Here is a 24,304-nt window from a genome sequence, read left to right as displayed (position 1 = left end):
TTCTTTCATTCTTTGATTTTTTTAAATAAAAAAAAAGAGAAACATTTTCAAACAAGACATTCTCAAATGAGAAAGGTTCTTGAAGCAGGTGATGCCTATTCTGCCTCTACTGGAGAAAAAGAATAAGTGATACCAGAATGATGAAGCATTTCACATTCTTGAAAGCAAGTATTCTGGGAGATCTAAAGGGCTGAAAGATAGAACTTGTAACACTCCCATGTGACATTGTCAACAACCTGTCAAGAACACGATCACCTTGTTCGGAAAAGGACACATATTTCAGATCATATAAAAATAGAAGACATTTTTGTGAGAAGAATTGATCACTTCTTAAGTGTTTGTGGACACATGAAGAGAAGCCCTCAAGCTATTTTACAACACTACTATTTAGTGACGCCAGAATGAGAACATTCAAGATTAAGATATTTGGGCACGAAGAGAGCCACGAGTACCCACAATGGGGCATTACCAAAGTTAGACCTTGTGTGGATCATGAGATTCAAATCCAATAGACATTGAGAGTGAACCTTACGACTTGGAATGTTGGGGGTATTTTTGAAGGCCCATATCATCCATGTGGGCATTTTTGAAGGCCCATATCATCTTGTGGAAATATCATTAAATTAAGCAAATATTTTCAGTGAGATAGAAAGGTATGAAGAATGAAAATGGTGAAACAATGACAATAGAGCTTATCATATATGATCATTTTGTCCATCATACAATTACATTATTCTGGTAATTTCACCTACATTAATATTGGCAAGCCAAAGCATCCCACTTGTGTTCCCACTAAGCTTTGTTCTTTGGTGTCCTTGTAACACCATACAAAAGCTCTGCACATCATGCAAGAAACTCCCCTGGTTAAAAAATATAGGTAGAAGACACATGAAAGGATGAATGTGTTGTTGAATGTTGTATTAACCAGTAACCAGATGCTAAACTAATGTTGCGATCATATGGTGTTTTCATCTTTTACCCAAGATGAAGGTTGTCTATGAACGAGGGGTTGTTGTTAAATGTCTCGACATGATATGGTATAAATAGCTTTGTTCAAGATCAGATTATATTTGGAGACATGAAAGGAATGAGGATATACCCTCTTTTTGATGTGTTTCAAGAGTCAAATCAAAACAGACGCTGATCTCCTAACATGGAAGATCATCATTTCATAGATAAGAGCTTCATTGGATTTCTATACAATTTCATGTAAAGAAAGCCAATCTTATCAGGGGAAACAATTTGCTGGGGGTAAGAAGAAATTGGTATAGCTCTGGACTTGCAAAAGTACACATTCATGCAAGCAAAATATAAGAAGAGAATGAAGATCACTCTTGCAGTCATCCATTCACAAATCAAGAAACTTACATTTATACATAATATATGTCATTGCACCATACATCATTTCATACATACATGATAAATTTTTTTCTCTCCTGATAATGTATGCAAAATATGTTTGGAGAAATTTTTTGTCTCTCTTATAATAGTTTCCCTAGAAATCCAATCATGGATGTCTGGGAACATCTTTTTAGGAAACTTAATCTTGTTTCCTATAGTCAATCTTTGACTTTCTCATGAGGAGAAGTCAATCTTTATTGTCTCTGACTCCCTAGTAGAGTCAATCCTTAACTTCCTCGTGAAGAGAAGTCAACTTTTGTTATTCCTGACTCCCCAGTCGAGTCAATCATTGACTTCCTCGTAAAGAAAAGTCAATTTTTGTTATTTCTGACTCCCCAGTAGAGTCAATCCTTGACTTCCTCATGAAGAGAAATCAACCTTTGTTATTTTTGACTCCCCAGTAGAGTCAACCCTTGACTTTCTCGTGAAGAGAAGTCAACCTTTGTTATTTATGACTCCCCAGTAGAGTCAATAATTGACTTCCTCGTAAAGAGAAGTAAACCTTTGTTATTCTTGATTCCACGGTAGAGTCAATCCTTGACTTCCTCGTGAAGATAAATCAATCTTTTTGATTTGATATTTATGAAAAGCAATGAAGCAAATTAGGTCAGATTTGTTCTTCCTAGCAAAACAGCAAATCAAATCAACCTCAAGTATGATCTTCACGAAAGAGTAGTGGATTAGATTCTTCTCATCCCAGATTTGGTCTTCCTGGAAAAGCAGCGAATCAAATCAACCTCGAGTCTGATCTTCACATAAGAGTAATGGAACATGTTCTTCTCATCCCAGATTTGGTCTTCTTGGCAAAGCAGCAAATTAAAGCAACCTTGAGTCTGAGCTCCACGGAATAGTAGTGGAACATATTCTTCTCATCCCAGATTTGGTCTTCCTGTCAAAGCAGCGAATCAAATCAACTTCAAATCTTAGCCTTCACAGAAGAGTAGTGAAACAAATCAATCTTAGCCTTCACAGAAGAGTAGTGAAGCAAATCAATCTTAGCCTTCACATAAGAGTAGTGAAGCAAATCAATCTAAGCCTTCACAGAATAGTAGTGAAGAAAATCAATCTTAGCCTTCACAGAAGATTAGTGAAGCAAATAAATCCTTAAGCCTTCATAGAAGAGTAGTGAAGCAAATCAATTTTAGCCTTCACAAAAGAGTAGTGAAGCAAATCAATTTTAGCCTTCACAGAAGAGTAGTGAAGCAAATCAATCTTAGCCTTGACAGAAGAGTAGTGAAGCAAATCAATGTTAGCCTTCACAGAAGAGTAGTGAAGCAAGTCAATCTTAGCCTTCACAGAAGAGTAGTGAAGCAAATCAATCTCGAGTCTGATCTCCTCGGAAGAGTATAGAAACAAATTCTTCTTATTTCAGATTTGGTATCCACGGAAGAGTAGTGAAACAAATCAACCTCCAGTCTGATCTCCCCTGAATGAATAGTGGAGCAGACACATCTTCTGAAATTGATCTGACTACCCGAAAAAGAGGCATAAATCAAGTCTGATCTCCCCTGAATGAATAGTGGAGTAGACACGTCTTCTGAAATTCATCTGACTACCCGAAAAAGAGGCACATATCAAGTCTGATCTCCCCTGAATAAATAGTGGAGCAGACACGTCTTCCGAAATTGATCTGACTACCCGAAAAAAGGCACAGATCAAGTCTAATTTCCTCTGAATAAATAGTAGAGCAGACATGTCTTCCGAAATTGATCTGACTACCTGAAAAAGAGGCACAGATCAAGTCTGATCTTCCCTAAATGAATAGTGAAGCAGACACATCTTCCGAAATTGATCTGACTACCCGAAAAATAGGCACAAATTAAGTCTGATCTCCTTTGAATGAATAGTGGAGCTGACCCGTCTTCCAAAATTTATCTTACTACTCGAAAAAAGAGGCACATATCAAGTCTGATCTCCCCTGAAAGAATATTGGAGCAGACACGTCTTCCAAAATTGATCTGACTACCCAAAAAAGAGGCACAGATCAAGTCTGATCTCCTCTGAAAGAAGAGTACAACAGATTTCCCATCAAAACATAAAGTCAACTAGACAAAAAAATCATTGTCTTTTTGTCTTTACCCTATTCTTGTTGACACAAGAATGAGCAAAGAGGGGCAGCTGTAGACAATCATTTTTGTCCAGTTAATATATATTATACTAATATTATTATTATTATTATTACAAGCCCAAATATTACAAAATCTAGGGCCCTATACAATAAACCCAACTGGGCCCCAAAATAAACAAACCCAAAACCCATTTACAGATAACAACCCAAATACCTAGCTCAAACCTGATCCACTCCCAGACCCGATCCAAGCCCATACAACCCAGCAGGTTCAAAATCCGTCTAGGGTTTCTGTTCAAGGTCCCAACGCCGCCAGCCTCCTTAACCATCCGATCAAGATGGAAATAGAGGGCCCAGATTCATCCAGAGGAAACCCTAGGGTTTTATCATAACCCTAGGGTTATACCAGCCGTTGCCTTAGCCCGACGATAAAGATCCACCGCCGCTGTCTCCAGGTGCTATACTCAGCTACTGCCACGCAACCGCCGCTTCACCGGCTAGATCCAGGAGATCTCGGTGCATTAAATGCACCCAGCTGTCCCTATGGTGAGTCACCACCGTATCCCAGTGACTCATCGGGTTTACTCATTTAACTGGTCCGAAGGGCGCATCTCGAGTAATATAAATGGGACTCCATCACCTGCAAACAGAGGAGGAGAACCAACGACATAAACCAACAAACAACAACGATTCGAACGAGAAAAGAAAGAAAACAAAAACGAACCACAACAACAAAAAAATACCAAGAAACAACAAAGAAAATAGAGAGGGAGACCGAGAGAAACTTACCCATCATCGAAGTTCTTCAAACCGCGTGGAACCGCTGGATTTTTCGTAGGTATTTCCTTAGATCTACTACTTATGGTGGGTTTTTTAAGAGAAGGGAGGTCGAATCTAAGTTTAGGGAAGGCCGAGGATTAATTTGATGTACTTTTCTAATTTCTAGCCACCATGGATGGCGGCCGACAGTGGTCACCAGCGCTGGTGTACGGTGGCCAGTTGGTGGCCGATTTCCCTCCAGCAAAGGGTTCTAGAGAGAGGCGAGATAGAAATTTTACTTCTCTCTTAGAGAGAGTGAGAAAAGGAGAAAATGAAGAAAATGGCCTTAATGACCGATTTTAAGAGGTATAAATACACCTTGTCAAACGACATCGTTTTGAGGAGGGGGTTTCTACGTAATTAACGAATGGGAAAATCATTCTCGCAGTCCCTCAAACTTTGTAATCTTTCCATTTTGGTCACTAAATTTGATTTCCATGTGTTGTAATTTGGATGTTAATTTTTTTTATTTCTATTTTAGTCACTAACTGTATGTATGTTTGTTTTAGGTAAAATATCATATATAATCCTTTAATTTTAATAATTTATATTTTAACCTTGAATAGTAATTAGGGTTAAATTATTATTTCAATACCTTTATTTCATGATATTTATGTTTAGGGATATTACTTTAGAGGCTTTATAATTTAATCCCTGAATTTTAATATTTTAATTTTAAATAATATTATGTGTTTATTTACAATTATAATACTTAATTTATTAATTATTTGAAATAGTTACCTTGAATTTTGTAGTTTTATAATTTAGTCACTAAATTTAGTATATTCATTATTTTAATTTAGTATTTATATATATTTGTTAATCCCTTATTAATTATAACATTTTTAAACGTTATTTTACTCGAAGAATTTATAGAAACACACCTTAACTAACAAGGAGTGTGTTTCTAAGGATTATTCATATAAAATAATATCACATTTTTCGTATCATAATTTAAATATTATTCGAATTTGTCAATTTTAATATTGAGATGACGTATAATCGTGTAAGTACCAATTTTGGGCGTTGCGGGTGCTAATCCTTCCCCACACGTAACCGAATCCCGAACCCGATTTCAAAATGAATCTTTGGTCAATCGCAGATCAAAATTTTTATCTTTTAAAATTATTTTTCTTAAAATTATTTTAAAAGATATTTTTAGGTATTCGACTTACCTAACCCAAAGGTCAATTGGAGACTCCAAATTTGTCTATTTATTTAAAACTCAACATGTCTCAATATTAAGGGTCAATCGCAGATCAAAATTTTTATCTTTTAAAATTATTTTTCTTAAAATTATTTTAAAAGATATTTTTAGGTATTCGACTTACCTAACCCAAAGGTCAATTGGAGACTCCAAATTTGTCTATTTATTTAAAACTCAACATGTCTCAATATTAAGTCGGATCGATTCCTGAAAAAAACCCTAAAAAGCTAACAGAGATTATCACAAAGGGGTCATCACCCCTCAAAACCATCTAAACGCCAACCTTTAACCCTCATTTTTCTCTAAACCAAACCCCATGAGCCCTAAAACTCCTTTGAACCTTAACCCAAAATGAAAGAAAACTACCTTTGATGCTAAACCAACCCCCTCGTCGCTGGTGAGGTCCTTTAAAAATTTGAGGTATGATTTCTCTTTTCCCTTCTTTTCATTTTTTTCGTTTTTTCTTTTCTGTTTTTCGAGTGTTTTTTGCTCGCTTCTTTTCTTTTTTCTCCTTATTTTCTTTCAAAAATCGAATCCATCCATATATCACTCTGTTTGGCTCGGTTTTTGTGATGGATTTGGTGATAGCAGAAGGTAGGGAATGATTTCCCCTAAGCATGCATTAAAAGATCTGGATTTTCCGGGATCTTTGGATTTTAAAATGGGTTGGTTGATTTTTTTATTATTTTTTTGATTTAGTTTCCTGTTTTCCTTGATCTGCTGACGTTGAATGGCTGGTGGAATCACCGGGAATTGATGGCTGGAACAGTGACGACGACGGAGGACTTATGCTAGCAGCGAAGGCGACTAGGACCCTAGGGTTTCATAAAACCCTAATTGGTTTGGGTTAGGGTTTTACAGGGTTGATCATGGGCCTAGGAGTTGGGCTTTGATCTGGGCCCAATTGTGGGCTTGTATTTGTAATTGGGGCCTAATTTGGGCTATTGTAAATGGGCCGACTTCGCGTTTGTATGCAAAATAATAAAAATAAAAATATATAAATAATAATAATAATAATAATATTAATATTAATAACAACCCGTACAAAATGGGTATCTACATCGGCCATCAGGTCTAGGGGTCTTTTCACTTTTTCATATCTTCTTTGATTCCAATTTAATCAATTTTTAATAACCATATATATATATATCATATAGAGTTGAGGGATTCGACTCAAACTTGAAAACTAATCCACCAATTACTAAAAATTTTGAGTTATTCGAGTTCTGTTTTATAACTCAACTAGAATTTTTTCCAAAATTGAGTTAAGTTTTTCTGAGTCGAGTCCAATAAAGAATTTCATTTTTTTTCAAGTCGAATCAAGTTTTTCTTTCCGTGGTTACGTGAATACTTATATATGTCAAGATCAATTCTAATAAATGGTTGATATGAGATTTTAAGAGTTTGTGTCACGGCACTAGCTGCTTAATTGATGCGTTGTTATCCAAGATTTGTGGTAGAATTTTGCAGTATTAATTTGCAAAACAATATGTAATTGAAACAGAAAGTTACAACACCAAGTGGAAAATAAAAGAGTTGAAAAAAACCATTGAATTAATTGGCACAATCGTGAAAAATGGGTCCAAACATTTGGTCCTAAGTGATGCCTTGAGACGTATGATTTGGGGTACGGTCCATGGTGAAACAGGCTGGCTTTGATTTGTGTGAATGTGACAAATTTTGAAACTACTCGTAAATAACAAATGATGAATATGTTTGATTCCAATCTTCAATCAAAATAAGATTCTATCAATGGGTCGGTTCAAGTGGTAAACAACTTGATATCGCTTAAGTTAATATTGAATTCGAGTCCTTGTGTATGCAAAAAGTCTCCGCTGGGAGACTCATCCACCAAAACCAGGTGTGCGACCCGAGTTGATCCGAATTAATCAAGATAAAACTTTAAGAACCGAAAGGACAACCACAAAATAAGATTCTCAATTGATGTACTGAGACTAAGTCTTTCATATTTGGTTTTCCTTTTGTGCCCAATAATTTTGCGTATGTCTTACTCCAATTGTGACAGTTTGTTGATTGATGGATATGTTTGATTCCAATGCTCAACAAAATAACAATACACATTAAATACTAATCTCAATTTCATTTTATGAATAAATGTCTTTTTGATTAACTATGTTCTAAAAGTCATCGAAGTCTTTGTTTCCATCCATTCCCTAATTTCCTCGAAGTCCACTGAAATTAGACTGAGACAATCAATCCTTTCCAACAATCACATTTGCATCCTTGTATGAATTATTTTTTGACTCAAATTATAATCAATATTTAAGTTGGATTTTATTATAATTATAGTGGTTGAGGATTATTTGATAATTAAGTTTATTTAGTAAGAAAATATTTATTTTAGACAATAATTCCTATGGAATAGAGTCCTTTAAAATAATGAGAAAATTATTTTTGAGAGATATAATCATCTTGTACTCTCTACATATTTTGGGGTTTATATTACAAAGATGAGTTTTATAGGGATATTAAGCGAGTGATTTTGGATACTTTGGGTTTGGTATAGATCAGAGTTTTAAATAGCGTTCGCGGTCACGTTTTCGGTTGCATTGCATTTATCACGGTTGCGGATCAACGGATGCTATTGAGATCATTGTGGATATCGCAATCATGAATTTTTTCGAATGAGCCGATTTTTTTAATAAAAAAATCTGTTTTTAAAAAAAATTAAAATAACGGAATAATAGCGGAATAACGGTCCGCTATTGCCGCGATTAGCCGCGATCCCCTAAATTGTAGCCGCGATCCGCCGTTATTGATGTGATCCCGCTTCACACCATTATTTTCCGCGATAGCGGTTTCAGACACTGCCGCGACCACGATATAACGGCCGCGATACCGCTATTTCGGTCGCTATTTGAAACCTTGGTATAGATATCAAATTTTATGATGCATGTGATATTATGTATTTGTACGCTTCATGATTTCTACGTATATAATGGGTTAATATTCTACTTGTTCGTAAAAGTAGACAAAGTCAAACCACATTAAATCTCATTTCTTACATATATCTTATTTTACGTTGGTACCATTTTGTGCATGTTTCTAGATGCATGCAACTATAGAAAATGTCATTGTTGATATTTATTGATCTAATATATTTTAGTTTTATATTTTATAGAGCTAATAAACTAAATTAATTTAAACATTTGATATTATAATACTATTTGATTCCTCCCATCTAAACGATAATGACGTATCACCATTTAAAAAAGAATATATTCTTGTAATTTTCATTTGAATATGACTTGTTTTCCACGGTAATAACTTGATATGAGTGTTTTTAGTAAAATCGGTTTCTAAGTTTTTTTTTATAGAGGACTCTAATTTTATTAAAAATAGAAAATATTTAAATTATAATAAAAGTTTATAACCACAATCGTAAACTAAACACATGATAAGAATATTTTCTTAAACACAAGAAAACTAGTCACTTAAAATCACACAAGGGCCATACAAGGAAAAATTAAAAAACCTAACCAAATAAACTCGAACAAGAGGAAAATACTAACATATTTGACCGCATCGGCAAGCGAACCACAAAAGAGAATAAAGCTATTAAAAGACCACCGATAAACCGTAAATCAAAATCGAGCGATGTGAAAATGTTATCCACAAACGCAAATCATATATCCAAATTCAATTTGATGGTCCAAAGTAGGGAAGATCACCATGATAAAAAAAATAGGTGTCATCTTGATCAAATGTGATGATGTTAAATCCAACCCTGGAAAAAAAAACAACGGCCAAACAATCGAAAACATGCCATAGAGGCAGAGAAAAACATGCCATAAAGGCAGAAGAATATGTGCCAAAAAGGCAAAATTATTAAGAATAAAAAAAGAAATTAAACACAAATATACGCTATAATAAAGCAAAGAAAATATAATGAATACCGACGGTCGACAATCAGTACCAAGACTGGTGTCGTCGCTGTCACAAAGATGAAGAAGAAAAGAGACTAACGACGGCTCACAATTAAGGAAAAAGATAGAAAAAGAGAAAATTGGTTTCAAGTTAGATTATTTATGATCAAATTCAATTTATAATTTGAATTGAGATTTTCTTAGAACTAATTGAAAATAATAAAAGTATATATTAAAAAAAATCATAAACTATTCGAATTGCATATTAAAGTATTTAAATTTAATTCTTGTAATAATTTAAATATTCAAATTACTGAAATAATACGTTGAGAAGCAAGGTTTGCAGTACATGGTTTGAATAATTGGAATAACAAAATTAAAATTAAAATGGTAAGTTACATACCACATGAAGTAGAAAACGATAGAGAGAAAAAAGTCATTGAATCGTGAAATATGGGTCCAGACATGAAGTCTTAAAAAAAGTATATCAGTTTTACTCTTCAACTCGAGACCAAGTCTTGCATTTTAGGCCTTCCATTATGTGCCGTGTATTGTGGTTGGTGCCTTCTTATCCAAATTATGACTCAAAGGATACCCTGCCTAAATCCATGTTATTTAAAGACACTGAACTAACAATAGAGAAGCATTAAACCCAGTTGTTTCTCTCTTCATGATTTGCATTATACTCAAACCCAACCATATGGCAAAAACTCCCTTCCTCCCTCCTCTTATGTTTCTGCTGCTATTTGCAACTTTTAAGACTACTTTGTCTGTCAATATCACCACTGATCAATCTGCCCTTTTAGCCTTAAAATCCCATATCACTCATGATCCCCACAACTTCCTAGCAACCAACTGGTCCACTTCTACCTCTGTTTGCGATTGGATTGGTGTCACCTGTGGATCCAGACACCACAGAGTCACTTCTCTAAATTTATCATTTATGGATCTCTCAGGCACCATTCCATCTCAATTGGGAAATTTATCTTTCCTTGCCTACCTCGAAATTTGTAGCAATAGTTTCAATGGTGCTTTACCAATTGAGTTAAGTAATTTGCATCGGCTGAAACAATTGAACTTTGGTAACAACAGCTTCAGTGGAGAAATCCCATCATGGTTTGGTTACTTTGCTCAACTTCAAGGCCTGTTTTTGTACATGAACAACTTCACTGGTGTTATCCCGTCCACTCTTGGCAATCTGTCAAAACTTAAAAAGTTAAACTTGCTCAGCAACAGTGTCCAAGGGCAAATCCCCATGACTCTAGGAAACCTTTCAAACTTGGAATATTTATATCTGGGTTATAATTCTCTTTCAGGTCCCATTCTTTTCTCAATCTTGAATTTATTTTCACTAGTAAAAAGTTTATTTTATAACTAACGTTATCATTGCAGGCCATCTACCCTCACTTGAAAATTTTCAATTTTTTTCTTATTTTTTGTTATCTAATTATTGCAGGCCATCTACCCTCACTTGAAAATTTTCAATTTTTTTCTTATTTTTTGTTATCTAATTTTTATATACACTTGAACCATCAATTAATTATTTAATATCAAATTAGGGCAGACTAGATGAATAAGTTATAACCTACACATTGAAATAAGTTGTATTGTTAGTCTTCTTTGAATCAAATACCTTAGAGCTATTTTTATATTTCTGTAGTTTTTTAAATCTTTACCCTCTTAATATAGTAATACTTTTGGCTATGAAAAAATAAATTAGTTTCACTTTTCAGACTTCTAACTACTTGAATATGATATTAAAAAACTGTATGTAATATTGTCATGTTTAGTGCTTGATTTTTTTTGGATGCTTCATTTTTTTTTTCAGACCTAATATTTCCAACTATTTGGAGTTTTCATAAGTAGTAAAACAATTTAATAAATTTAATTTTTTTTTTAAAAAATAAAAGAAGTGCAAAACATATATCTATAGCTGTTGAAAACCTGACCTCCCTCGCATACATAATGTTTTTTTCTAATAACGATTTTTTTTGGTAAATACGTTTTTGGACTGAATAATTTTAACTATTTGCAACTTTCATAAGTACTAATGAAATATACTGAATAAAATTTTCAAGTTTAAGAAATAAGGAAAGAAATGGAGAACAAATGCCTCTAGTGCTCAACATAAAAATTAAGGTTTTGTTAGAAAAAATAATAATAAATTTTGATTAATTTATTTACATGTTTAACGTGAAATTTCATTAGTTATTACAAACTTTACTTATCTTGAGAATAATAGTCTTTTACAAACTTTACTTATCTTGAGAATAATAGTCTTTCTTCTAACAACAACTTTAAAGATATAAGATTTTATATTTTTATCAATCTTGAAACTAACAATCTCACTGCAAGTCATCTAGAGTCGGGAATATTTGATAACCTTTCTAAATTGCAAGTATTAAGCTTGGAGGAAAACCATATTTCTAGTAGCATTCCCAATAGTTTATACGAGTGCAAAGTTAAAGGTTGGACTGATTATTTATTGCGCAGGTCATATTCCTTGGTCAATCTACAACATTTCCTCTTTGCAAGTAATTTCTCTGGGATTCAACAATCTCTTTGGTTCTCTCTCCTCCAATATGTTCGATTATCTTCCTCAATTATCTATTCTTGATTTGGAAAGCTGTCAACTTTCTGGAAGAATTCCAATGAGTTTATTCAAATGCAAAGAGTTAAAATATATATACTTGTATGATAATCATTTGGAGGGAACTGTGCCATTAGAAATCTCAAATTTAACTTCACTTCAACTTTTCGGCATCCAAGGAAACAACTTTTCAGGTAACTTAAATAACACATCCTACTTTAATAATGTGTTTAAATATAAAAGAGATATTTCAATTGAATTTTTTAATTTATATTGTCTTAATTTATTTTAGTTTTTTAAATTTATTTTCTTAACATAGTAATATTCTTAGCTCATAAGAAAATAATACATCTTTTAACTTTTTATTAGGCCAAACTTGTGCAACATATATAACGTCTTGAATTGATGAAAATAATAAAACGTATTCATGTCTTGCAATTGGATGTGGAGATCAATAAACCAATTGTACGTTTTCCTTGAGTCCTATTATTTAATATGAGACAAATAGAGTATACAAGTTCTAGATCTAGTTACGGAACATATAAAATTACCTAAATTCTAAAAATATAAACATAAAGACTCAATCACACTACTATAGACATAATATACTTATTTCGTCAAATTATTCTGACAAATTTAATTTTATATTTCAGGTACAATTCCATCGGTTATAGGAAATATAATTTCTCTAGAGATTATTAATTTTTCGGATAACAACTTGACAGGTATAATATAACTTTTTATCCTATTTTTTTGTTATTTTGTTATATATTTATTAATTAGTTATAAGATAAATCATTTAAATATTAAACTCAGATAAATCCATTCTAAAATGATTTAAATTTAAAATATCTTATTTTTTCAACTCGAAATTAACTATACCAAATTAAACTCAAATTATTCTGACAAATGCCGATTTGCAATTGTCATCTTTTTGTTTAATGACAAGAATATTCAAAATCATTTTAAAAACAATTATATATTTTACTACAATTCATGCTCCATAAATGGTATTGGTTTCATGTAAGAAAAAGCCTGATGTTGTTAAGTAAATTAACAAACATTATTTATTTGTTTCAAAGATTATTCAAACTTCTGATTCAAACTCTATTTCATATTTTCTGCAAGGTCAAATTCCTTCCTCATTATGCAATTTGAGTTCCCTTATGGCTCTCTCATTATTGAACAATGGTTTGGATGGAACAATTCCGGAATGCATTGGAAACTTGAGTTCTCTTTCGATGCTTGAACTAGGGATGAATAATTTTCATGGTAAAATACCTGAATCTTTTGTTAAAGGTTGCAGCTTAAAAAGTTTTCTAATCAACAACAACCAAGTAGAAGGGTCACTGCCACGATCTTTGGGTAACTGTAAAGAATTGAAGCTTCTAGAGGTCAGCAACAATTATTTAAATGACACTATTCCAAAATGGTTACGAAATTTGGATGAGCTACAAGGGCTTGACTTGAGATCAAATAGATTCTATGGTACGGTTGATAGCTCTGATGTTATGATGTCCTTCACTTGTTTGGATATCTTTGATGTTTTTCGTAATAGTTTCAGTGGCTACCTACCTGTGAATATTTTTGAAAATTTGCATGCCAGTAGAGAATGGACTGAAAAGAAAGATAAATTAGAATACAAGATAGATGTAATTGCTCGTAATTTGGTAACTTTTTTTTATTTCATTGGAAATTTTTCTGTCCACAATTTGGTAATTTGTAGCATATAATGTGATATCCAAGTGAATTTTTAAAAATATATTTGTTGATTCTCTAGCAAAAATGGTATTTATTTTACATACCTAGCTTTTGGAGAGTGAACCGATTTTCCATTGTTGTCCTTTTGTTTAATGAAAAAAAATATTTAAAATCATTTTAAAACTAATTATATATTTTGCTTAAATTTAGGCTTCATAAAGGGTATTGGTTTCATCTAAGAAAAGGCGTGATGTTTTGAAGTAAATTAAACAATAATGTCTATTGGCTATACGCATGATGAATGTTTTACATTAGAAACATTATTTGTTTGTTTCAAAGATTATTCAAACTCCTAATTCTAACCCTATTCCATATTTTCTGCAAGGTCAAATTCCTTCCTCATTATGTAATTTGAGTTCCCTTACGGAGCTCTCTTTATCGAACAATAGTTTGGATGGAACAATTCCAGAGTGCATTGGAAACTTGAGTTCTTCCCTTTCATCCCTTGACCTACGGATGAATAATTTTCATGGTAAAATACCTGAAAATTTTGTTAAAGGTTGCACTTTACAAAGTTTTCGAGTCAACAATAACCAAGTAGAAGGGTTACTGTCACGATCTTTGGGTAATTGTAAAAACTTGAAGCTTCTGGATGTCAGCAACAATTATTTAAATGACACTTTCCCAAATTGGTTAGGAATTTTGGATCAGCTACAAGTGCTTGACTTGAGATCGAACAGATTCTATGGTAAGGTGGATAGCTCTGATGATACCTTCACTCATTTGCGTATCATTGATCTTTCTCGTAATAACTTCAGTGGCTACTTACCTATGAACTTTTTTGAAAATTTACATGCCATTAGAGAAGTGAATGAAAAGAAAGTTAAACCAGAGTACATGAAAGATGCAAGAGCTTTTACAGCAGAATATACTGTGATAGGTTTATCTTTTACAACAAAAGGATTGGAAACAAAGTTTGAGAAACTATCAACCATATGGACACTTATTGACTTCTCCAGCAACCAATTCTCCGCAGAAATTCCTAAAACAATTGGAGAGCTTCACTCACTAATTGTCCTAAATCTCTCTCATAATTGTTTAACAGGTCCTATCCCATCATCATTAGATGATTTGTCAGAACTTGAATCATTAGATCTCTCATCAAACAAGCTCCATGGAAGAATTCCAACAGAGTTAAAAAATCTTGGATTCCTAGAGGTGTTAAACCTTTCTCATAATAATCTCACGGGACCTATTCCTCAAGGCAAACAATTGGATACTTTCAATAATGATTCCTACATAGGAAACTTGGGTTTATGTGGATGGCCGTTATCAGAAAGTTGTCATAATGATGAGGGAAATCCAACTAAATTTGATAGAGATGATGATGGATTGAATTGGAAATTTTCAATATTGATGGGGTATGGATCTGGGTTGGTGCTGGGACTGAGTACGGGATACATTGTATTTGCAACTGGAAGACCATGGTGGTTCATTAAGATCTACGAGAGAGTTCGACAAAGATTTGAAAAAAAGGTAAAAAAGAGATCTCTTTGACGGATTTGTGTTGCAAAACAAGCAGTGGAGAGAGCAGAAAACTTCATATATATCTATTGCCGCGTGGGTGCTTTTCTGTATGTATTATGTTTTCCTGCATCCTCTCATATAGCAGCGTTCCGTTGAGTATTTCCACCTTGTAATGACTATCTTAATCGGTATTTTCTAGGCGTTTCACTTCCGTTTAAATAAATTTATCGTGGGTTAATTTCTTTCAAAGATAGAGTTTGGCAAGAATCAAGGTAGGTAATAAGAATTGAAACAGAGGGATGCCGTTATCAAAAAGTTGTGGTATTGATGAGGGATGATGAGTGTTCTAAATTGATGATGTTTTCTTGTTAATTCTTCTATTTTGTGAATTTATTAGTGATGATTTAGTTGTATTGTCTTTATTTTCGTGCAGGATCTTGTATGAGTGGTCTAGTTTTGTTGTTGTCCGAGACCAGTTGGCTTAAGCTTTGCTAGTGTTGGTTGTTTCAAATCTTTGTTCGAAATCGAATCCCTTGAGGGGTTTAGTTTTGCTTTATTTCTCTTTTTTGTTTGCTTTCTTGTGCAGCAGGTAGCTATTAGGTAGGCGGGTGCTGTGGCAGCCCTTTTATTCTGGGGTTTTTCCTTAGATTGTGTTTTGTGTTCCTGGGTCAAAGTACTCTTTTCCTCTACTTTGGCTTAGGTAGGTTTTTAATGAGGCTTTGAACTAAGTCGCTTCTTTTAATAAAATTAATCCTTTGCCGATAAAAATATATATATGAGATTTAAGAGTTTGTGTCACGGCACTAGCTACTTAATTGATGCGTTTAGATTTTCGGTAGAATTTTGCAGTCTATGGTTTGATTAATTTGCAAAAGGAAAAAATAATTGAAACGAAAAGTTACGACAGCAAGTGGAAAACGAGAGATGAAAAAATCATTCAATTATTTGGTCCAATCACGAAAAACGAGTCCACACATTTGGTCCTAGTTTCACATAGCACCTACAGACTAAACTACCTCAGCATCAAACAAAATAATGGACCTCACTAACCACAGCTGCAAGCGAAGGAGCAACACCTACCAAAAAACAATCAGCCACGAAACACTCAACAACAGTGCAAAAGGTGTTACCCCAGACAACTCAGAAGCAACACCAGGAATGATCTATCTGCAGAACAAATACAACCATACACATATACTACAACCAACCACACTCAATAATCTAGCTGCAAAAAGATGACAACAACCATGCTCAAAATAGCATGATTGATTTCAATACTACTTTGAGGATATTTCTATTAAGACTCAGTCACTCACTAGCTCACACTTCCCTTGTACAACAACACGAAAAGATTCCAAACCTTGACAGACCAAAACAAAATTATCCAGCCAAACCAACAACGAGCTTCTCGACCCCAAGACAAGCTTACACTCTACCATTTCAAACCAATGGCGGATCCAGAAATTTAAGAATGGGGTCTAAAATTTTAATTTTCTTTTCTTAAAAACAATGGGTATGCAAAAAATTTAATTTTTTCTTTTTTCTTAACACATTAAGCTAAATTTAACCATTTTTTCAAAATAATGGGATGCACTTGGCCCCTCATCCGCCACTGTTCCAAACTAGTTAACCGAACTAACACTTTCCAACAAAGACAGCTACTACTCCAGCTATAAAATTTTTATAACTCAAAACTTATTTAAAATTTTTTCGAGTTGGATGGAGTTGTTTGAGTTTCTGTTTAAATTTAATTATAAATATTTATAATATTATAGTACCATTGTGTAAGTAGATCCAAATCCATATATATATATATATATATATATATCTTCATATTTTTTCATGTGTGATTTACATATATCAAACAGAGTTGAGGTACTCAACTCGAACTTGAAAACTAATCTACGAATTACTAAAAAATTTGAGTTATTCGAATTAGAATATTTTTTTTTCAAGTCGAGTCGAATTGAAAATTCCAATAAATGTTGATTTGGTCCAATCGTTAAAAATGGTTCACACATTTGGTTCTGTTCATGTTAAATCTTGTCACTTTTAATATCCCTATCAAACTTAATTCTGTAACATAAACCCTAAGGATAACATTGCAAATGTGAAAGTTGAAAAGGATTGATGTATTGAGACGTATGATTTGGGGTACAGTGGTGAAACATGCTGGCTTTGATTTGTGTGAATCACGGCACTCGCTATGTCAATTTCATTTTATGAACAAAAGTCTTTTCGGTCAACTCTATTCTATAAGTCTTTGTTTCTGTCCATTCCCTAATTTCCTCGAAATACACTGAAACTAGGCTGAGACAATCAATCCTTTTCAACTTTCACATTTGCAATGTTATCCTTAGGGTTTATGTTACAGAATTAAGTTTGATAGGGATATTAAAAGAGTGATTTAGGATACTTAGGATTTTGGTATTAGATATCGAATTTTAAGATACATATGATATCATATATTTGTACGCTTCTGTTAGAGTATGCCCAAAGACCAATCATATGATGATTGTAATAATACATTTATTTACTGATTTTATTGAATAAAGGCATTGCCACTATTATTGATCCATAGTCAAGTATTATTATGGGCATGGACAATAATAATACGCTTAAGACTACATGTTATTGATTGATATCAAGGAGTTCATTGACATAGAGATGTCATAATTGATACATGATATATTGTTGGAACAATTATTGGATTGACCCATCATGAGCATATGTCTTGGATTATTATGTAACGGTCATAACATTGCTCATGGTGATAACTGTATGTATGATCCTCAGACTTGAGATCAATGTCATCCCAACATATATTGTTGTATATTTTGATACAGTTAAATATGCTCCGTAACTTGTTGCACTATAAAAACTGTTATTGAATATATCTCGATATATGTAGTGGGGTGTATAAAGTTAAGATAGAATTTGTCCTTCCTACATAATAGGAAATATATCAAATGCCACTTGATTGAGTGAGACTAGAAGTGCATGGCCATGCTCGAATAAGTTGATATGTGATATCATAAATATCGTTAATAGTCTAATCTAGATATCAAGAAACAATAGATGGGATATACAAGTGTGACTGTTCTAAGACTTGTGCCTATTCTATATATAAAGGACAAAAGGATGTAATACATAAAAGAGTTAATCACGAAGATGATATGTCGAATCATAATTTCTTGTAACTTAGGTGACAATGATATATTGCTAGATGTCACTCATTGTATGTAATATTAGAATTGTTCTAATAATTATTACTAATGTTACAAGAACCTACAAGGTCACACCCTATGATTGAAATGAGCAAAGATGTACAATATTTTGTATGCTATTAAAATATATCTAGAGTTAAAATATGTATATTTGATATACATACATTTTTATATCCCGAATATTAATTAAGCATTAAAGAATGTAATTTGATTACAACTCTTTTAATTGATATATATATATAATTCGGAATAATTAAATAAGTTATTAAAAACATTAAAGATTATAATTCAGATTATAAGCCTTTAATGTATATTTAATTTCAATTAATTAAATAATATTTTATTTATTAATTCGAAATAATTTTAAAAACCCTAAGATGTTAGGGTAATTGAGATATAAACAGGAAGTAAGGTCTAGCAGCCTCACACACTTCATTCGTTTTTTCAAAACTGATTTTGGGAAAAGAAAACTTTGCTCTCAATCGGGTGAACTAAGTAGAGGCCGAGACGTGTTTTCGTGGAGGCTTTGGATTCGACAGTTCGTGATCACCACTTCTCACTGCTCCGATTTTGGTTTTACGTACTTGGATCGCTGGTGAGACCGTCGTGTTTTGTTTCCGCTGCGCCGTGGGGGGCGCCGACAGTCCCAGCAGTGGTATCAGAGCCACTTGTACGATCCGAATTTGGGTTAAATTCTTGGTTGATGCGATATGTATGGTATGCATGTTCTAGTTTTATCGTTTTCGGTAAATATGCATGATATCATTGTTCGAATCAATAACCGCAACGATTAATATGCTAATTTGTTAATATGTTTTACAATCGATTTGTTGCTGCAAGGATTTTACGAATTCCATATGTCAATCGTTGACATGATGATCCGTGGGAGTGCGATAGCATATCGCGTTTGGCAGTGGAATAATGGTTGTTCCGATGCAGAAAACCTTCGGGATTGAAAATCCCAAAAGCCCTTGACCCCTCGTCAGCAGTACAAATTCAAGGCCCATATTAATGTTTTTTTAACAAATGTGTAACAACGTGTATATATATATATATATGTTTTTTTGCATGGTGTTTTACATGCATGATTATAGCCCTTTTAAAATTTACAATGGTTTATTTTGAAATACGGTCTGCGAGCCGTGCCTTTCTATATCTCTGTTGTATTTCTCTTCTCATCTTACTCACTCGTATCTAAAACGAGTTTCTTTTAAAATTGTAAACCTATGAAGATTCAAAAGGAGCATAAGAATGGCGAGAAGATACCTAGAGAGCAGTCTTAGGCTTTAGGGTTTTTTGGTTCTCCCATTGGCTTGGGATGGGCCACCTTAGTCATTGTTTTGGGCTATAACCATTGCATCTTATTTATTGCTATATTTGTTATGTATGCAATGCATCAAATGATAAGATAAGAATAAATATTGATGAGATCAATAAGGGCCTAATATTAAAAGGAGCAATGATGATATAATTACGCAAATCCCTCTTTATAATCTAAGTTAAATTAACCGTCCAATATTTACCCTCATTAAGGCTTCGATCAATTTTGTGTGGGTTTTGCCAAAGCATTGGCACATAAATCTATCTTGGTTAAACGCGAAGAATAAGCAAGTGATATTAACCGGTTGAGATATTGGTAATAACATAGCTAGGTTATTCTAATAGGATTAGAAACCTAGAGGTTAAATATTTGGATAAGTCATAAGATGACTTGAACAAGAGTTGTTCACCAAAATGAGGAGTTACATGAGATGTAACTAGTAAAGTGTTACTTACCTAAATAATCACTATCCTAAAAGAAAAGCCAAAGCTGATTTTGGAAATTGATATATTATGGATCCTCATCCACTAGAAAAATTTTCATTGAATTTTTCCGAAATTAAAACAGAGAGGGTTTTTAATTTTGAATAAATTAATAGGAGTAATTTGTAAATAAAGTCCTATTTATAAATTTTAATTTGGTAAATTTACTTACTTTAATATTTCCATTGTTGTAGATTTAATGGCAAACAACACTTTATCACTACGATCACTCCTTGAGAAGGATAAACTTAATGGCATAAACTTCCTTGACTGATTTCGTAATTTGAGAATTGTTCTCAAACAGGAAAGGAGCTCATGGCAAACAACACTTTATCACTGCGATCACTCCTTGACTGTTCCTGATGAACCAGCAGCTAATGCTTCAAGAGCTGACAAAGAAAAATTCAAGAAACATATGGATGATATGTTAGATGTTGGATGTCTAATGCTTGCCACCATGACTCCTGAGCTTCAGAAGCAACATGAGGACATGGTTGCATATGAGATTATTCAAAATCTTAAAGAAATATATGAAGGGCAAGCACGTCAAGAGAGATATGAGACCTCTAAAGCTCTTTTTAAATGCAAAATGGTAGAGGGAACTCCTGTAGGAGCTCATGTCATCAAGATGATGGGCTACATCCAAACGTTGGAGAAGTTGGGATTTCCTCTCAAAGATGAATTGGCTACTGATGTTATCCTGTAATCGTTGCCAGATAACTTTAGCCATTTTGTCCTTAATTTCAACATGAATGAAATTAACAAGACTTTGCCACAGTTACTTGGCATGTTACAAACTGCTGAAAGTAACATGAAAAAGGTTGGACCTAAGCCCATTCTGATGGTCCACAAGGACAAAGGAAAGGGAAAGAAAAAGGTAGTGTCAAAGTCTAAGGGCAATGTAAGGCCAAACCGAAAGGAAAAAATGCATTGAAACCCAAAGGAGGAGTTAGAAAGGAAGGAAAATGTTTCCATTGCGATAAGACCGGACACTGGAAGAGAAACTGCCCTGTTTACCTTGAAGAGGTCAAGAAGGCAAAAGCAAACGGAACGTTTATTTCAGGTATTTATGTTATTGATGTTAATTTTTCAATATCTACTTCTTGGGTATTAGATACCAGTTGTGGTTCTCATATTTGTTCTTCTGTACAGGGACTACAAAAGAGAAGGAATCTGGCTAAAGGAGATGTAGACCTACGAGTGGGAAATGGAGCAAGAATTGATGCATTAGCTATAGGGACATATGTTTTATCTTTGCCTAGTGGACTTGATTTAAATTTAGAGGATTGTTATTTTGTGCCCAGTTTGACTAAGAACATTATTTCTATTTCTTGTTTGGACAGGATTGGTTTTGAGATTATTATTAAGAATAATTGTTGTTCTTTTTATCTCGATAATGTCTTTTATGGTTCGACATAATTGATTAATGGTCTCTATATTTTGGATCAAGAAAACACCATTTATAACATAAATACTAAGAGATCAAAAACAAATGACTCAAATCAAACTTATCTTTGGCATTGTCGTTTAGGCCATATAAGTGAGAAATGCATATCAAAACTTCATAAAGATGGATTCTTAGATCCATTTGTTTTCGAACAATATGATGTATCCGAATCTTGCTTGTTGAAAAAAATGACTAAAGCTCCTTTTAATAGTAAAGGTGAGCGAGCAAGTGATTTATTGGGGTTAATACATAGTGATGTATGTGGACCAATGAATACACAAGCCAGAGGTGGATTCCATTACTTCATTACTTTCACCGATGACTTCAGTCGGTATGGGTATATTTATCTTATGCACCATAAATCTGAAGCCCTTGAAAAGTTTAAGGAATTTAAAAATGAAGTACAAAATCAACTAGGCAAGAGTATTAAGGCACTTTGATCAGATCGAGGTGGAGAATACTTAAGCATAGAGTTTGATGAACTCCTGAAAGAATGTGTGATTGTCTCACAGCTTACACCACCTGGTACACCACAGTGGAATAGAGTTTCTGAAAAAAAGAATCGAACACTGTTAGACATGGTTCAATCAATGATGAGTCATAGTGATCTTCCGACTTCTTTTTGGGGACATGCACTTGAAACAACCGCTTTCACACTAAATCGTGTTCCATCTAAATCGATTCAAAAGACACCATACAAGATATGGACTAGGAAACGTCCTAGTATGTCTTTTATGAAGATTTGGGGTTGTGAAGCTTATGTAAAACATCAGATGTCTATAAATCTTGAACCTAAATCTCATAAGTGTATATTTTTTGGATATCCTAAAGAAACTAAGGGATACTATTTCTTCAACCCTAACAAGAACAAAATGTTTGTTGCTCGAACATGAGTTTTTCTCGAAAGAGAATTTATCTTAAAGAAAGGGAAGGGTAGAAATATTAAACTTGGAGAAGTTCAAGAACAAAATATCAATGAACCTGAAGTTGAGCATGTCTCACAAGTTGTTGAGGAGCATTCAAAAAATTTAGAAACACAACCACTGCGCAGATCCACAATGGAACGTCGTGCACCTGAGAGATTTATATTTCTCGTTACTGCACATGGAGATGTTCTTCTTATGGATCAAGATGAGCCCAGGACTTATCAAGAGGCAGTGTGTAGCCCAAACTCTGAGAAATGGCTTGAATCCATGAGATCTGAGATGTATTCCACGTCAGTAAACCAAGTATGGACTTTGGTTGAACCACCTGAAGGGGTCAAACCTATAGGGTGTAAATGGCTTTTCAAGAAGAAAACCGACATGGATCGTAATGTACAAACATACAAGGGTTGATTATTCGCTAAAGGTTTTCGACAAGTTCATGGTGTAGACTATGACGAAACATTCTCCCCTGTAGCTATGTTTAAGTCCATTCGGATTTTGCTCGCAATAGTTGCATTCCATGATTATGAAATCTGGAAAATGGACGTCAAAACTGCTTTCCTTAATGGAAAACTTGAAGAGGATGTGTATATGACACAACCAAAAGGTTTTTTCATTCCAGGAAATTCTGGAAAGGTTTGTAAGCTATATAGGTCTATTTATGGACTAAAACAAGCTTCTCGAAGTTGGAATCTTCATTTCAATGATGCAATCAAAGAGTTTGGTTTTATCAGAAATGAAGATGAGTCTTGTGTTTATAAGAAGGCTAGTGGGAGCATTGTTTCTTTCCTAATCTTGTATGTAGATGGACATACTCATCATAGGAAATGATATACCTACTTTACAGTCTGTTAAGACTTGGTTAGGTAGTTGTTTTTCTATGAAAGATTTTGGTGAGGCAGCGTATATCTTAGGAGTTAAGATCAATAGAGATAGATCAAGACGACTACTATGTCTGAGTCAAAGTACATATATAAACAAAGTGCTGAAAAGGTTCAGTATGGAAGAGTCCAAGAAAGGATTTTTGCCTATGAGACCTGACATTTCTCTTTCAAAGGAAATGTGTCCTTCAACTCCACAAGAAAGAGAACGGATGAATAAGATTCCATATGCTTCAGCTATTGGTTCTATCATGTATGCCATGATATGCACTCGACCAGATGTATCGTATACTTTAAGCATGACGAGTCGATATCAAGCAAACCCTGGTGAAAATCATTGGGTTGCGGTTAAAATATCCTTAAGTACTTAAGAAGAACTAAGGATAAATTTCTTGTCTATGGAGGGGAGGAAGAGCTTAGTATAAAAGGTTATACTGATGCCGGCTTCCAAACTGACAAGGATGACTCACGATCGCAATCGGGTTTTGTGTTTTGTCTTAATGGAGGTGCTGTTAGCTAGAAAAGTTCAAAGCAAGACAAAATAGTTGATTCTACAACAAAGGCTGAAATACATTGCAGCCAGTGAAGCAGCAAAAGAGGATGTTTGGATCAAGAAGTTCATATTGGAATTAGGGGTTGTTCCCAACATATCAGACGATGTAGAACTCCGTTGTGACAATAATGGAGCCATTGCACAAGCAAAGGAACCCATATCTCATCAACGATCCAAACATATTCTTAGGCGCTTTCATCTCATTCGAGAGATCATAGATCGAGGAGATGTGGAAATATGCAAAGTACACACATATGACAACATTGT

The 24,304-nt window shown here is 33.8% G+C and overlaps 1 protein-coding gene across 3 annotated transcripts; it reads left to right on the top strand.

Annotated features, from left to right (window-relative positions):
* The first annotated feature begins 9,926 nt into the window (after positions 1 to 9,926).
* Positions 9,927 to 15,855, top strand: LOC120170143 (receptor-like protein 43). 3 transcript variants are annotated; one of them, XM_039178150.1, is made up of 6 exons: positions 9,927 to 10,698; positions 11,876 to 12,166; positions 12,626 to 12,697; positions 13,101 to 13,460; positions 14,059 to 15,209; positions 15,634 to 15,855. In XM_039178150.1, exons 1-6 carry the CDS (start codon positions 10,053 to 10,055, stop codon positions 15,643 to 15,645), a joined length of 2,532 nt encoding a protein of 843 aa, XP_039034081.1. In that variant the 5' UTR covers positions 9,927 to 10,052; the 3' UTR covers positions 15,646 to 15,855. The 3 variants fall into 3 exon arrangements, with proteins under 3 accessions (XP_039034081.1, XP_039034080.1, XP_039034082.1); XM_039178149.1 differs by lacking the exon at positions 15,634 to 15,855 and having other exon boundaries at positions 14,059 to 15,602; XM_039178151.1 differs by lacking the exons at positions 12,626 to 12,697; positions 15,634 to 15,855 and having other exon boundaries at positions 9,928 to 10,698; positions 14,059 to 15,602.
* Positions 15,856 to 24,304: the final 8,449 nt, after the last annotated feature.

The sequence above is a fragment of the Hibiscus syriacus genome, unplaced genomic scaffold, assembly GCF_006381635.1.
Source record: "Hibiscus syriacus cultivar Baekdansim isolate YM2019G1 unplaced genomic scaffold, ASM638163v2 tig00111772_pilon, whole genome shotgun sequence".
Classification (NCBI taxonomy): domain Eukaryota; kingdom Viridiplantae; phylum Streptophyta; class Magnoliopsida; order Malvales; family Malvaceae; genus Hibiscus; species Hibiscus syriacus.
This window is presented reverse-complemented; position numbering and strand designations above follow the sequence as displayed.